The following is a 17,190-nucleotide window of genomic DNA, read 5'->3' as shown; positions in this document are numbered from 1 at the left end:
ACATTTGTACTCTGTGCTTTTTTGTATGTGTGTGTCCCATTGTGTGCTTGTGTGTGTTTTACTTTTTTTATGTTTTTAATTTTGTGTCTATTTTGTCTTTAATGTTATATTTTATTTATATTTATGTTGTTATTATTTGGCTACAGAATATATGGCATATAGAATGTGAATTTTAACTTAGTGATTTAATTTTGTTTATTTAATTTATATTTTTTTATTTACTTGATTGTATTTTATGTTTACAGTGTATTTTAGTGATTATCTGGCACAAACAGTGAGCTTGTTCTTGTTGTTTTGTTATTGTTGTTGTTGTGGAGTGTTTGTTCTAAATTGAAAATGTTGATAAATAAACTTGTAAAAAAAAAAAATAAAAAATGTTACTTGTCTCTTGTCTTATTGGTTAGCCTGGAATGTTCCATAATACAGTATACGTCATAGATCATTTCTTTGGAAAGGCGAGCTCACTCACAGTAGGAATTCGTGTTTCAATTTTGTTCCTACAGCAATTCATTTTTGCAGCAATAAAATGCCTATACTTAAATAAATGCGAGACAGAAACAAAGTAATAATATCTCCATGGAGACAAGCAGGTGACAGACGCTTCACCAAAAAAGTTACATACTACACTTTCAAACCTATCAGTAAGAAGAATGTTCACTTAGTTACACTCAGAGTTCCCACTCTTTTTCACTGACAAAATTTCAAAACTTTTCCATAACTTTTTCATGACCTAAAGTGAATTTTCCATGACTTTATGTCACTTACATGTGTAGAGTTGATCATACTTTTAGGGCTAAATATGGAATGTTAACCCTTTCAACTCACCTTATGGTTTGGTATTATTTTTTTTTTAACATTCAAAATACTGTCAATGCACTTATCTTCGTCTCTTCTAAACAAAAGGCGCATACGTTTGGAATTAATCATAATAGCCTAAAGATAACTTAACAGAACACTGTACTTGGTTGAAAGACATACAAAAATTTCTTTTCTTCTTTCTTTTCAAAAACGTTCAATGAATTTAGAAAAGTCCAAGATTTTTCCAGAATTTCCATGACCGTGGGAACCCTGTACACTAGGGTACAACCAGGGCTGGTCCAACACTTAAGAGTCAATTTTGTATATATTTTGTATATATTTTATCAAGAGAGATTTTAAAAGTTGTTTTCTTTTTTTTTTCATTTACACACTGAAATTTGTGATTCACTCAAGTTGGTTTATTCCCCTGCGTTCTATACACCATTACTATGAAAATTCCTGTCTTTCTCCTTCTCCATACAGGGCCACTACTTACTGGAATAATTACTATCTAGTAATCAGGGGTAGTACAAAGTAGTACAAGGGTTGTTTACACAGGAAAAACTCACCTCCAATTGTGGCGATCTTGTCTGCATTGGTAAAGTCACAGATCTTGTCCCACTGGTCTCTCACATCCTCTGGAGTCATGGGGCGGGACTTATGTCTCACAATGGCTCCCTTAGCACGCTCCCAACGCACTGCATACAACATACAAAAGTTTATAAGCATGAACAATGACTTAAAGTTTTAATACAATCTGCTAAACAAAGAAATAAACTGTACTTACATTTACCAACCCAGCCAGCGCCAACCTAAGGAAAAGATGAAATGTAAAGATGTAGTTTTAAAAAAATCTGATACAGAATTACTTTTATTTTTTCCTACCGACACACACTATTACAAACTTACATTATAACTTAACTTACTAAAATATAGCAACCTCACAACATATTTAAACATTTATTTTACAAAGCTAACAACTCACCCACACAAAATGAAAACTGTACTGTTGTATTAGTTTTCAGTACTAATCAAAATTCTAACTCTGTACTGTACCTCAAACAGTGAACCATTATCATGACAATCTTCATGACAGAGCCAAAGGACCAAAGGAGTCACATATTCAGGCTTCAGATTCTCCAAAAGGTCTGGAAAATAACACAAAGTAGGCATAAGTAGTCAGTTACAAGGACAAACTAGTACACAATAAATATAGAGAGATTACTTTAATGCACGAATGAAACAAAACTATAAATGTTTTATTGTTTGAATTGTCCTTGTCCTTATAGGTTTTAAAAATGGACCATAAGTCCGTAATAAAGATGAACTGTAATAAAAACACAACAAATACAGGTGGCTAATTAATTAATAACATTTTAGACTATACTGGCAAAACAAAATATACTTTATTGCATATTCTATTGACATAGTATATTTACTTTTACTTTCATATTTCTAATACTGATAAAAAATATTATTGCATCTGGAGTTGTCTTTTGTTTCATCATTTGAATGATTTCAGATGTGGAATTGCCAACCTTTACTGAACTAAAAGGATCAACGGTAGCTGTTAAATTGAAAACTACCACTGCATGACATCACAAGGTGGAACAGAGCATTTTGAGCTCTGAGATGTAGACAGACTAATTATAAAAGGTTGCTCAAATATGTGTGAATTGAAACAAAATACAACTCTTTTGCTGAGGTAACAATATTATAACATGGCTTAAAGCTCACAAGAGTCAGTTTTGTGTAATATAGGACCTTAAAATGACATTCAAACTGTAAAATCTGATGTGAGTAATCAGAAGGATCATGATCAGACAGAAAATACATGATTTTGCTGTTGTCAAAAATCTAAAAATAATCAGATTTTCAGTGCAACCTCAGCCACTGTAGTCACAATTATACCAATTAATAAATGCAGGACAGAAATGATTTTGGATGCAAACAATATGATCTTAACTAGAGATGCACCAATCCAGTTTTTTCTGTTTTGATACTGATGTCGATACTACATCACCCGATACCAGAGAAGAAGATAAAAATATGATTTGTTTCCTTTAAACACAGATGCCATATGGAAAACAATTATCCAAATGTGTTTCGTAACTTATTTAATATATTGTATATAGTAATTACAAAACAGCTCAATATTAAAAGATTTTGGGTAAATATTGTTAAGCAAATAGTCTGATTACAACAGTTCATAGACCCATACGGGACATCGACTGAACCAATATCTTGGGGCCAATATCTACTCCACCAAAATGTTCAATATTGCTACCGATATCCAATACCAGTATCGTATCAGTGTATACCGTGTCTGAAACCCCAAGAATAAATCATAAAAAATTAGGAGATTAAAATTTTTGACAATATCTCCCTCATCATAACATATAACTTACAAAAACACACAGACAAGAGCTACTGCGGTTGTTTGCCTGATCTATGTTTAGTAACTGCAGAAAAGCCTGAGTCAGTGAAGTCAGCATATGGAGGGGAGTCATTACTAAGGTGAGCCCATCCCGGGACAGTTGGCTTAGCTCCGTGTAACAGATGCTCGTGTGGTCCATCGCGGCAGGAAAACAAAAGTGCTACTTTAATTTCTCGGTTAATGTCCCTTTCCCCAGAGCAGACTCAAGATGGTCAGGATATACGAGCATATTACCAGCATGCAATGGGGGATGGGAAGGTACTGAAGCAAGAAAGCCAGAACTAAATAAGGAGCTGGTAATGAGATATCTGTGATGGTTTTAAGGAAACAATTATGGATTTAATAAGAGCTGTAGTCGATTAAGAATTCTTGGTTGACTAAAAACACCCCATGTGCATTGATTAGAGTAGAACTTTACCTGTATCAAGATTAAAGGTCCTAAATTTAGCCATGTTAGACCGTTGTTACCCCATAGAAGTAATCTTTAATGTCTTTTCTCACATATTTGAGCAAATTTTGTCCTGCCCAAGAACAGATATATTGTATAAGCAGTTCTTGAGGTCAAAATAAGTCCGCTGTGTACTGTCTGCATCTAATTATAAAGTGTTTTACTGTCCGATAAGGCTGTCTCGTCTCTGAAAGTTGTAACAAGTATTTCATTATTGTTTGGTCATGGTGTGAATAGTGTCAAAATGCAATATTATGACATCCCTGCTTGTAAATTCAAACTCAGTGTTGCAATTTGACAAGCCAGACACCTAAAATAAAACAAGAATTATGATGTTCCAGCCACCCCCTCTTTGCCCAACATCGCTGTTCCATATTCATGCAGTGTTTACCTGGGGGCATCACGGTCTCAGTCAGGCGCGATCCAGCCGTAGGAGCTATGGTGTTGCAGTGAACGTTGTATTTCGCTCCTTCAATGGCCAGAGTATTCGCCAGTCCGAGCAGTCCCAGTTTCGCCGCGCTGTAGTTAGCTTGTCCGAAGTTCCCATAGATGCCCGCAGCTGAAGTGGTCATGATGATTCTGGCCAGAGACAAGCCCAAGGCAACAAGTGGGAGTTAATGCAGACTGACAGTTATAGTTATGTAGTAATGGAAAAATAGTGGTACATACAAAACACACTGTAGTTTACATATGCATCCATCTCGTCATGTAATGTTACCTGAAGCAGTCACTGAGCTACAGGGCTACAAAAGCATATTAAATAGAACTGACTTCCGTTGTTTTAAATCTGAAGAAAAGGAGGTCAAAAAGGAACAAAATGTAGGACTAAACTAGGACTACATAGATGGAAACTGGAAGAAGAACTATTACTGGGTTTCAAATTACATCAAAGGTAAACAAGTTAAAATAATTAACAATTGGTTTGATTGACTGAGGTCCTCAGATCAATTGTATTAAAAGGGGAAAGTTTCCATAATGCAACTGTAGAAAATAAAGAACTGTAAAATACATAATCCAACTCAGTTCATTAAGAGGCTAACCAGATATTTGTTTTCACAGGCAATGGTTATGTTATGGTAAGTTTTGCTGTGCTCAGGTACCATTGATTTAAAAGAATAATTTTAGAGGTGCACTAAAAAATATTTCTGGAGCAGGGTCCACCACCTGTTTGTCTCCATGTTATTGAATGTTCCACAGACACTTAAATATATCTCTTTGGGGACAAGCTGGTTATTCCACCAGGCAAAGATACACAAAAAAGGATCTAAAGGTTACAGTCAGGTCTGAATGAGGACTTTGACTTGTCTTGTTTTTTATGTTATACTTTTTATTGTGCAGTTTTTACTTTTTTGGAGTGCCTGGATTTTGTTGTGTTTAAAGTTAATGAACAAGTGTCCAACGTCCAAAGACACTGTCATCATACACACACACACACACACACACACACTGGTACCAAAGCTCCACCCCACTGTGCATTGTCCTGTAATGGTCAAATGGAGGCGTGGCATCAAACGGGACCATAAGCACAGATTTCTTTTGCAGGTGTGATCTATGAAGAGGAAAGTTCATGAAGGAATGTGAGGAGAGTTGCACATTCTGCTTTAAAATGAGACCCCAGATCTCTGGAGATGTAACATTATAATAATGCATGTTTTTTTTAGCAAATTGAATAACTGCAAGATAGAGGGGTTTACTGTTTCATTTTGCGAAACTTTCCAAGCTAAGCATTCATCTCCATGGAGACGAGCGAGTGGTGAACCCTCGACAAGAAAAGCACCTTTGAGTGAGTACAATGTTTTAAAACACATTTTACTCTCGGCCACGGTCAATATGCATTGATGCTTTTAATGTACCTGCTTTGAATAAGTAGGACTCTTGTTGCCCAGCCTCTTGTTTACATGAACAGATGTCTTCTTATTACAAATCTCACACAAGCTGACAAAAATTAAGTATGGTCTATTTTTTTTTCTTATTCCCTTCTATGAGTTCAGTCTTAACTATGAGTTTTTACATCAATATATCCAAATTAAACTGAAAAGAGGCAGCAAAGCTGAGCCGCATACTTGCATTAGTAAAAAAAACAACAATAAAAAAACTATAAGTTTAATTAAGCTCGCATTGAATTAAAACTGCACTATGGAACTTTTCTGGTGGAGGGTTCACCACACCTATTGAGACAAGTTAAGTGATGTCACCAGATCAACTTACAGGTCAGATCTGTGGAGAGCCCACTCCCTCTCCCCACTCACAGTAAGAAGTCACACATTTTAAACTATGACATATTGCTACAAAAAATATAATGATACACGGAGGGAGGGGGGGTCTCATATGTTATATACTGTTTTTTTTTTTTTAAAGTAAAAAAGTAGCTGTTGTACTACCACAAAAATAAGATTTCCTCTAGTGCATAAAAATAAATCTATGATAATTATTTAGCCTATTTTTTTCTCAATTATTTTCAATATATCAGTCACTGAACAACATGTAATTTAATTAATGTCATACACTGGACAAGCAGGTGCTGGTGCCCCACAGCAGAAATATTACACAGTGCACCTTTAAATATCCTCCACTTTATTCTTGCCATAATATCCTGATTTCCATCTCTCCTATGGCTCCTGTATAATGTTGTGTGCTGTTCCGCCTCAGTGCTGTCTGATTACCGGTGAGACAGCTTGTTTCAAAGGTCTCCTCCAGTTATTAGGCCCTCAGACCTTGTGTTTCACTGCTATGAACAGCTTGTGGGAGATTTACAAGCAGCTCTGCAAATATACATTTCTTATCGGTGCCAGGTTCATATTGTAAAGAAGTCTTGGTTTTGTCTAAAAAGTAACAATGACCCAAAAGTCTTCTCTTTATAAATGAAATGAAATCTGTATTGCATTTATAATTAGATTTCCGCCATTTAATGAACAATGTTATAATGTTGTCGTCCTTATCAAAACCATATCTGGCGCTGTGTTATGTTTCATTCAAACATGAAACCCTGCATAGTTCTTCATTCAAACTGAAAACACTCTGTTCCACCTTTTGAGGTCATGTGAAAATACAGGAAACTGCTACACTGTTTTAAAACTCCATGCACCTTCACTAAAATCATTTGGATATTTTCAGTCCTGGAATTGCCAAATTGCTAAACAAAGCGTAACAGGCAGCCTTGAAAACTACTGCTTCATGACATGCCAAGGTGGAACAGAGCATTTTTAACTTTGGAAACGTATACAGCCTAATAATAAAGTGTTACATGTGTGAATGAAAAAAAACACAACTCAAACACTCACAATAATATAGGACCTTTAATACAAATACTGACTATGTAATCGTGGGTCTATAATAATAGAAGTAATTATTGATAAATTTCAATATATGGTCTTTTATTTTAGTATCCGTGATCGTATTGTGACCTGCATACCTTGACATGTATTGTGTCATCAGATTCATGGCAATCACAACATTCTATAGGTCAATAATATTTAACACTGATGGGGTTAAAATGAATTACCAGGGCGCCCCACTGCTGTGTAAGGAATAGGACAGAGATTGGGTACCTGCCAAATTTTTGATTCTTCATGTGATTCCAGGCCGCTCTAGTCACCAAAAACGAGCCCCTCAAGTGAACTCTGTGGATAAGATCTGGAACAGAAAAGTAAAACATTAATCTCACTGTGAAATGGGTCAACAGGATAAACAGAAATGAATGAAACAACCAGTCCAGGAAACTGTTACACTTTATATGATATACAGAAGTGAGTGGTTTGGTCAAGATAATATTTCATGGTTTAGACTCGTATAACAAAAATAAATTATAACCATGCCTGGAATGTTGAGCATGTCATATGGAGACAAGTAGGTGATCAAAGTTACATGTCAGAATGTATGTTTTTCAAGGCATTTAATGTGAAATAAAAAAACAAGTAATTGAATAAATGCGTGAATTAAAATTCCATACTGTGGAACATTCAAGGTAAAGCAATAATATTTTCCACGGAGACAAGTAAATCATAGCCCTCAAACTTGAAAAGTTAGAGAGAGCGTCTTTAATAAATTTTGTTTCCAAAATATGCCTAAAACATTTATTTGTAATTGTAAGACTGAATTTTCTTTAATCAGACAAACTAGTGAGACAGCAAGGGTGACATAAAAAACATAATTACCCCAGTCTGTGTCACTGGTCCTGGCAAACGAGCGGTCACGAAGGATCCTACACAAAAATGCAAAAATGTTAGACTTCAATGTTTGTGACAAATTTACCATATTTTACATGATTACTGCATCTCATGTATCTTAACACCTTCAATCAAAAGTCCACCAGCCTGGCTATGATTACATCTATAAAAAGTGTTATACTTACCCCGCATTGTTCACAACCACATCTGTAACAAAGTACATTTTGTAGAGGTCAGTTTAGGTACAGTTTAGTGTTGCCATGATAATAACATTTCAAACTCAGTTTCAATGCTAAGGTATAGACTCAATACTATGTACAGACTCTGTCTGAAGCGAGAGTGTTTTTAATTCTCATTATGGTGTCAGTTTGATTTTCAGCATTAAAGAATAGTACATTCTTGTGTATTACCCTGCATTGTTATATCTGGGTAACTCCTCAGTCATCCAGGTAGGGTCCATAAGACATTTTCACACACACCATGCCACAGAACTATTGTCCAAACATTATCCTGGCAGCCCGTTTGTGTGAATACGTGTGCCAAACATGTCCTCTCATTAAACTGAGGTTTAACACTGGTGTGCAGTAGATGCATTAATCAGCTCAATGGGTATGTCAAATACAGACTATGGCAGGGGTGTCAAACTTAAATTCACAGAGGGCCAGAATAAAAAACTGGGACTATGCCATGGGCCAAACTAAATATTCATTGAAAAATTTCAACAACATCTGCATGTTTTCTCTTCTATCGAGATATGTAATGTTAAACCTTTTCTTATTAAAATAAATGTTTAATAATAGTTTTGCTTAAACACTGAATCCAGAACAAGCATAATATAAAATAATAACACAATTTTAAATAAATAATGTCTCTATAGCCCATCTGTAGCCGGCGGGCCAGCTCTAATAGATATTTGACATGATCTCGCGGGCTAAATATAGTCTGTCATGTCTGGTCTATGGGGTCAATGCAAGACAGACGTACAAAGAGATAAAGGCAACCAAGATTTCTCCTGACCGAAAAGTGAGATCTCAACACTGGAGCATGTGATGCAGTAATCCACTGAACAGTGTGTAACGCTGTGACCAATCACCAGGCTTTTGAGAGAGTGTGTGATTTACTTTATTTATTTTGATATTTATGGCTAGACCGGCTACACTTGAGAATTTATTTAGCCTGTTTAATAGGCAGTGGAAAGTTATGACCAGTGTCCTAATTTATTTTTCATTGCAGTGCACGTGTCTTTGCCTCCGCCACAATTGGCTCATTTACTCAGGTGTGTGAACTGGTGTACGCCCAATAGCCTGCTATGGTGGCATATGTGAATGAGGTAATTGGGACAAGATCCTGCTAAGATTCTCAGCATGTTCTCTGGTGGAAGTGTGTGAAAATGGCTATAGTGGTCCATACTAGTGTGTATACTAGTGTTATTATACTTGTTCTAATACAGCTCAAGATCATTCTAAAGATATTCACGACAAGTTCATTTTTGTCCTGTGAATGTTACCTTTTTAGTATCAATATTTGTTCAAATGAGTATCTAGTCTCAATACTAGATTTAGTATCAATCAGTATTCGATTTCTGATACTTTGGACAACCCCTACGCACTTCCTTAGTAGATTTTGACCTGGTTTTATTTACCGATTCTTCCAAAAGATTCCAGGGCTGTTTGTATCAGCTTTTCTCCATCTTCAACAGAATCTAAAGAGAGAAATAACACTGTTATAGGAGACATGAAATTATATTATGTTCTTTGATCAGTTACAAAAATTGTAAGTATTTCTTTTTTAAAACTCGGAGAACAGTTCATGGCGGCACTTTTGGCTCCATCGAAAATTGTGGCCCCAGGCTCGGTAACTGCTGCTGCAAGTGTCGTCATTTTGGTGTTAAAATATTCATATGAAGTAACCCGCTCTACATGATCCGGGCATTTTCATTTCACTACACTATACGTAAATAAATTCCTCCAAATCCTATGACTGCAGGCATCCATGAGCTTCATTTGACTGGAGCCAGACGCTATGAGTGACGTCACACTCTTAGTCCACTTCTCACCACAGACTGTAAAAAAAAAAACCCAAAAAAACGCAGACTAAGCGAGTGTGACGTCCCCCATAGCGTTTGACTCCACTCAAATTGAGCGCATGATGCTAGCAGATACAGGAACGAATTTGGAGCCAGACTTTATATTTTACTTTACTATTATAGGATTTTTTTTTTTTTACGGACAAAATTGTGAAATAAAACCACCAGGATCATGTAGGGGGGGATTAATATGAACATTTTAAGACCAAAATGACAGGAATCACTGGAGCAGTTACAGAGGGAGGGGCCACAACATTCCAAAGTAGTCAGTCAGGAAGTCAGTAGGAGCTGGAAGTGCCGCATGTGAACTTCTTGTTTGGAACGCGGCAACTAGTGCGTTCGCTATGTCCATAAATTAAATTATTGGGTGTAATAGTAGACTTTAAATTAACGTGGATCAGTCATATAATTCATGTATTACAGAAAATGGGTCAGAGTACGGCCATGATCAGACAGAAAAAGTATCCCAGTGTTTGACCAAAGAATTAGTGCAGTCATTAGTTCTTTCTCAGATGGATTATGCATCTGTTGTTCTGTTGTAAAAATAACTTGCACAGATCACCAGTCGCCCAGAATAAAGGAGCACAAATAATTTTGGGTTGCCCATACAGAACCAACAGTTGGCCTGGCTGACTGTAAAATGTAAACTGCTAAACATTTATTAGAAATATTATTTTAACAAAAATTTCACGTATTATTTATGACAAATTAACTTTTTTCTCAGATACTCACAACTATATTAAATAAACATGGTGTGCTTCCTGTGTGCAGATCCAATCAAATGCAACCCACTTCAGTTTATCGAGCCATGGAATGTATTGCCATTATTCTTATTGTTAGAAAATAACAAAAAGTCATTTTAAAAAGTTAAAGGTATTACTGAACCAAGACGCATGCTCAGCACGAATGGGTTGCTGTCAGCGGTGGCAGCATGTCCGTGTAATTCGTGTGTATATAACAATCCAATTTGGTTTGGTCCATCCTCCGTGCACTTGGTTCTTCCACCTAACATCACTCCCTGCTCCAGGTCATCTGAACCAGCGAGGAGCAGCTCTGGTTCAAACCAGGCTCAGGAGTCTGGTTTAGATCTAGTCTGACTGTAGCATTTCTCACACTAGGCTAAATTCAGGGCATTTTTGAAGTTGAAGATTGATGTTAAAGCACCCTGTGGGACCTGGCTGAATGACATCACGCCCGACTCCTTTGTGGACTTACCTGGCTTCACAGTGGTGCGAGCGGACAGGGACCCTAGAGCGACTTTGAAGAGCAAAGAGGGGGTCTGGTGATCTTTGAGAAGAGTAAATGGCGCAACGCGGCACACATTGCGGTCAAAGAAAAGGTCTGCTGCCGAGACACTGAACTTTTGGTGGTGGGGATGAGACGATATTATGTTCCCTGCGAGTTCTCACACATCGTCACCACTGCTGTTTACATTACTCTGAAGGCGGCAGCGGACCTGCGACATCATTCATGGAGCTGTCGCAAGGATACAAGATAAACACCTCTCCTCCAGCCTATCTGGTTTTGTACATTATGTTGACTGTCCGACCAGAAAAAAACAAACACTGGAACAAATGCTAAGGAATCATACAATTCTATTACCCTTCCACCTTTAGGTAGATCAGACCATAATTTGGTCTTCCTTCAGTCCACATACAAACCATGTGTGCAGTGAATGCCCATTACCATCAAGTCATTCAGGAAATGGTCAAGAGAGGCCAGTGAGTCTCTCCAGAACTGCTTTGATTACACAAACTGGGATGAGTTGTTGGGGTCACAGGGCTCTTGCGTAGACATGGACATAGACTGGAAAGTGGACACTATAACAGAATATATAATTTTTTGTAGACCCTGTTATTCCTGTCAGGACATTCCACTGCTATCCTTACAATAAACCATGGATCACAAGCAGTGCAAAATGTATCCTGAACCAAAAAAAGCTAGCATTCAAGGAGAGGGACAGAGACAAACTCAGGCCCGTCCAAAAGAGGCTTAAAAAGACACTCCGGCAGGCTAGAAGGGACTACAAAAATAAGGTGGAGAGTAGGCTGCGACTCTACAACAATCGGGAAGTGTGGAATGGCATGAGGAATATCACTGGCTATAAGATGTACAGCCAGAGCATAGTAGGTGATGTGAGTAGGGCAAATTAATTAAACCAATTCTTTAAGAGGTTTAATTCCCCTGTCACTGCTGTGCCTACTCCAGTGACACCGCATGGTGGTGCTATCTCTCCACTGCTTCTAGTCCCACACAAATCTATGACTGCTGCCCCTATAACATCCATAGCCCCTCTTTCCATCAATGCTGCTGAGGCCCTGCAAGTAAATCCAGGAGTCCCAGGTGTGGCACTCACTGTGGAGGAGGTAAGGACAGAGCTTAAAAGGCTGTGCCCAGGAAAAGCCCCAAGTCCGGATGGTGGGTGTCCCACACTACTCAAAGACTGTGCGGCTCAGTTAGCACCACCACTGCACAGGATCTTCCACCAATGTCTGGAGAAGGGGAGAGTCCCGACACTGTGGAAAACATCCTGTCTTGTGCCGATCCCTAAAGTTGTTCGCTGAGCAGAGATGAAGGACTATAGACCGGTAGCACTTATAAAGACTCCAAAGCAGCTTGTTCTGCGCCTCATTAAACCAGAGGTGGAACATGGAATGGATCCCCTTCAGTTTAGTTACCGTGGGGGAATGGGAGTAAAGGATACAATCATCTACATGCTTGACCAAATCTATCATTATCTGGAGACACCTGGCAGCTCTCCACGCTGAAGGAGACACTCGATGTCCTGGGGCTGGATTCATCACTCACCAGGTGGATAACGGACTATCTGACTGGACGACCACAGTTTGTCAGGCTTGGCAACTGTATGTCTGCTACTGTACTGAGCAGCACAGGAGCACCGCAGGGTACAGTGCTGGTACCATTAGAGGAGCAGCAGTGGCAGACGGCTCCTCTCACCTGGTGTAGGACTGAAAGGTTCAAGAAATCCTTTGTCCCCACAGCCATCAGGGTCTATAGCCTGTCATAACCCCACCCGTCACCCTGCAGAACTAACACTTTATGCACACGAACTTTGCAAGTCGTGCCCAACCTTTTACAATTTTTTTTTAAAACTGTTTTTAGTGTGTGATGAAATGTGTGAATGTGAGCTACATGGGCACCTGAATCCCCCCTTCTGGGGATCAATAAAATATGTATGTAAATGTGTATGTGTGTGTGTGTGTGTGTGTATATATGTGTGTGTGTGTGTGTGTGTGTGTATCTATCTATGACAGGTTATTTATTTACAGTTATTAACTTTATTTATAATGAGTCGTTTATTTCAAAATTTTTAGTTTATTATTAAATTATGTATTTCTTTATGTAACACTTTTTAAAAGTTTATTTTTTATTTTTTTCCCCCTATATTTTTCCCCCAGCTTCTTTTTATAGTTGATAAGTCACAGTGAGTCTATTAATGGTTGCAGTCCTAAATAGCATCACTACATTGTATTTGAGATGTGCTTAAATACACAGACACATTCTAAAGATGTACTATACAGATGTAGACAATGCCGTACAATAGTTTCTCATACTCACCATAGTTGGCCACTGCTTTGCCTCCTTTGGCTTTAATCTCCTCCACCACCTTATCCGCCGCAGCAGAACTCTTCCCACCTCCTTTAATATCTCCCCCGAGGTCATTCACTGTAACACAGCAAGAACAAAAGGCAAATACATGATATTTATAGTCCTGTGATCAGATCCAAGGCAGGATTCACGGTCTTTATTTAGAATTGAATAATTTGTATTCATAAAATAGTAACAGTAACCCCTGGGATTTGAAGCCAGTCACCGTGATGAAAAGGAAAGACAGAAGTTACCAGTTAGAGGTTAGGTTTACTGTTCTATGTTAGTGGAAAAAAAAACATTATTGTTATCCTCATAGCATAATTATGTAATTTTTCATTTATTTTTGAAGCAACAAAATAACTCTGCTTGTGTTTGGATTATAATCTTGGTTCCTTCTCAAAAACAACACGGAGATGTTTTGTTTCATTCACACGTGTGAGTAATCCTTTGTGATTAGTTTGTCTACATTTCCAAAGCTCAAAATGCTCTCTTCCACCTTGTAATGTGATGTAGTGGTAGTTTGCAAGTCAACAGCTACTTTTTACCTTTACTGCTACGATTCTAGTGAAAGTGTATGGAGTTTAAAAACATAGTGGAACATGTATTACCACATGACATCACAAGGTGGAACAGACTGTTTTCCTGTTTGAGAGAAGAACTCAGGAAGTAGAGTATCAATCACTACTGTGCAGCTTCACCCTGATCCTCGTGCTTTAAAGAACGCCTCAAAATGAATTAATAATGCGATTTTGTGGACTGGACGTCATTATTTCTGGAGGGAAAATTCTATGGTTAATATGGATGAGATGCTGCTGCTTAAATTTATCACTTTACAAGAGGCGAGTAATAAGTCTCCTCATTATTTTCGCTGTTTCCTGAGTTTGTATCTTGCGCCTTTGCGTCCGTCACTCTGTCTGCCCCCTAACGATACGATATGACAGAGCAGGCCAGTCACACTGACACCCCACACACGAGGAGCGCAGCCGAGCAAATTCTCCTATAGTGTGTGACGGTTATGCAATATTTCAAGGCCACAATTCAGTTCAGTATTCCAGTTGCATCACCTGCACATGTGGTAGTTATCTCAACACTGACCCCTAGTATATAGTTCTCTCTGTTGTTTAGATTGTGCACATGAACCTTGCAATTTCTACAGCTAGGGGTGGGTAATCAAAGTATGACCACTCACACACTGTGGAGAGATTTAATTACTTCTCAGGTCAATATAAAGTCTCTAGTCCCTATATAACAAATATAATAAAATCTTAATTGAAAACTAGGCCTAAGGTGTCATAAAATTGTTGATAAGACTTGCCACTTATTATTGACTAGTGCAGCCGTTAGATTTTGACAAGAAAATGTTTGATTACAAGGATAATAATGAAAGCGATTTTCTGTTCTATGTTATTATAATGTTGTTTCCTCACCACAAACCTGGACTTGTGTTTTGTTTCATTCACACATTTAACACATTCTTCCTCTCTCAAACAGAAAACACTCCTTGTGATGCCATGTCATAATAAAGGAATTGCTCCACAGTGTTTTTAAACTTTATATACCTTCACTAGAATCATTTAGATCATTTCAGCCATCATTTCCAATCTGTACTAAACTAAAAAGATAAAAAGGTAGCTGTTAACTTGAAAACTACCGCTTCATGACATTAAAAGGTGGAATATTTTGAGATGCTGATAGTCTAAAAATGCATGATTACTCAAATATGTGTGCATTAAGCAAAACACAACTCCAGGTTTACTTGTGATGATGTAACAACATTATGACCCAAAAGCTCACAAGAGTAAATTTTGTGTAATCGATATACAGTACCAGTCAAAAGTTTTAGAACACCACACTTTTTCCAGTTTTTTTACTGTTGACCAAAACATATCCTAAACTTTTGATTCATGAAAGTGTCCACCTTTGGCAGATATAAGAGCTGAACACACTTTTGGCTCATTCTTTTTACAATAGAAATCAAATATTCTTCAGAAAGTTCTTCCCAAATCTGTTGCCGAAGTTTCCATAAATATGTGACACTTGTAGGCTGCTTGGATTTCACTCTTCTGTCCAGTTCATCCCAAAACCAGCTCGATGGGGTTTAAATCTGGAGACTGTGATGGCCACTTCATGTTTTCAAGCTTACTATGTTTTTCTTTTTCCTGTGGTAGTTTTGGCATAGCTTGGACTTATGTTTGTTATCTTTTATCTTTTTTTTAACCTCTGTCTGTTCAGTTCACCTTTGTACCATGTCAAGCTCTTCATTGGACTTGCACGACTTGAATTGTAAATAATAACTGGAAAAATTAGGATGTTCTAAAACTTTTGACCGGTAGTGTACAATGCATATTTACCTATAACTGAAGCACCTCTTTCAGCAAAAGCCAGTGCATACGCTTTCCCCAGTCCTGCAGAAACAAAAAACATAAAGAGATGAACTTTCACACACTTACAACAGCAATAAGAAAGTGGGCCATTGTTACTTCATGCACTATGACCGCTAGGCAAGTAGTCAGTAGTATAGTAGTCAAGTAGTCAATAGTAGACAATGTCAAACCAACGAAATTGCAGCTTTTTTGAGAAAATATTGCATTTAAAATAGTTTCCTTTTCCACTTTTGGCTTGTAGTGCATAGTTAGCATCGCTGTCACCCTCGCACTCAGTTCTTACCTCCTCCAGCTCCGGTGACGAGCACAACCCTCCCCGCGAATGAAAGAGCCATCACTTGTCTCCTTTAACTGTGAAAAACAAGCAAACACACGAAGCAAAAGAAGAGGTGCTCAGGGAGTCATGAGGAGAGACAGCCAAACAAGTGGAGAGTCACTTCCGCGTTGGGGGCGGGGCTGTCAGGGAGCGGACCAATCAGAGAGCAGCAGCTAACTCGTCATATTTCTACTTTGAACATGAGAAAATAACAGTTTGTTCCCATCTCCAGACTCTGACCTCTGATTTGTAAATAAAAATAAGATAAATTACTTATTATTATTGATTTAGGCCAGGCTATTCATTTACTAAAGCTTTATTAGGCTATTTATTAAAGCTGCACTATGTACTTTTCTGAATTTAATATGTAACTCCACTAATACCCGAGCGTGTGTCTTCTGTCTGTGTGCTCTAGTGTGTTTTCTCATTGCCTACATTGTGGTTATGGTTGTTAGTGTCTGTTTGTATTCTTATAATTGAACTGTTATGCACAGTTGCACTTTTTGTATAATGCTTATTGTGATGTTTTTCTGGTGACCATGTTTGTCATCTGTCCAGGGACTATAAATGAAAAATAGTCTCTCTGTCCCCATTAAATAAACCAAATAAATAAATAAGCTATCTCTATGGAAACAAGCATGTGGCCACACCAAGCCAAGTTACAAGCCAGAGCTGTGGAGAGGAAGCCCACTCATATTTTTGAGGAGTTAGTGCAAATGTGTAAATAATGGAACTGGCAAGGCCTGTATTATTTCACAGATTGATTTTTTATTTTTTTCTAATGAAGTGAGTTCTTGGGTCTAGTCAAAAGGCTAATAGAAATTATTTGGTTCAATATACAGACTTAGACTTAGAAAAACTTTATAGATCCACAAGGGAAATTACTTGGACACAGTAGTTCACACATCACAATATAATATAATAACAAAGAACAACAATATAA

The 17,190-nt window shown here is 37.7% G+C and overlaps 1 protein-coding gene across 1 annotated transcript in view; it reads right to left on the bottom strand.

The window, feature by feature from the left end:
* Window positions 1-16,382, bottom strand: part of hsd17b4 (hydroxysteroid (17-beta) dehydrogenase 4) — a 52,154-nt gene extending 35,772 nt beyond the window's left edge. The window contains exons 1-11 of the mRNA XM_020932320.2: window positions 16,215-16,382; window positions 15,899-15,952; window positions 13,515-13,622; window positions 9,492-9,551; window positions 8,035-8,056; window positions 7,838-7,884; window positions 7,232-7,316; window positions 4,075-4,262; window positions 1,855-1,946; window positions 1,586-1,610; window positions 1,368-1,496 (exon numbers count right to left, since the gene is read on the bottom strand). Of these exons, the coding sequence (XP_020787979.2) occupies window positions 1,368-1,496; window positions 1,586-1,610; window positions 1,855-1,946; window positions 4,075-4,262; window positions 7,232-7,316; window positions 7,838-7,884; window positions 8,035-8,056; window positions 9,492-9,551; window positions 13,515-13,622; window positions 15,899-15,952; window positions 16,215-16,266 (862 nt within the window). The 5' untranslated portion in view covers window positions 16,267-16,382. The remainder of the gene's footprint in view (window positions 1-1,367; window positions 1,497-1,585; window positions 1,611-1,854; window positions 1,947-4,074; window positions 4,263-7,231; window positions 7,317-7,837; window positions 7,885-8,034; window positions 8,057-9,491; window positions 9,552-13,514; window positions 13,623-15,898; window positions 15,953-16,214) is intronic.
* Window positions 16,383-17,190: the final 808 nt, after the last annotated feature.

The sequence above is a fragment of the Boleophthalmus pectinirostris genome, unplaced genomic scaffold (assembly GCF_026225935.1).
Source record: "Boleophthalmus pectinirostris isolate CB_2022bp ecotype Guang Dong unplaced genomic scaffold, ASM2622593v1 HiC_scaffold_4, whole genome shotgun sequence".
NCBI lineage: Eukaryota > Metazoa > Chordata > Actinopteri > Gobiiformes > Gobiidae > Boleophthalmus > Boleophthalmus pectinirostris.
Note: the sequence above shows the minus strand (reverse complement) of the source record. Positions and strands in the feature narration are given on the sequence as shown.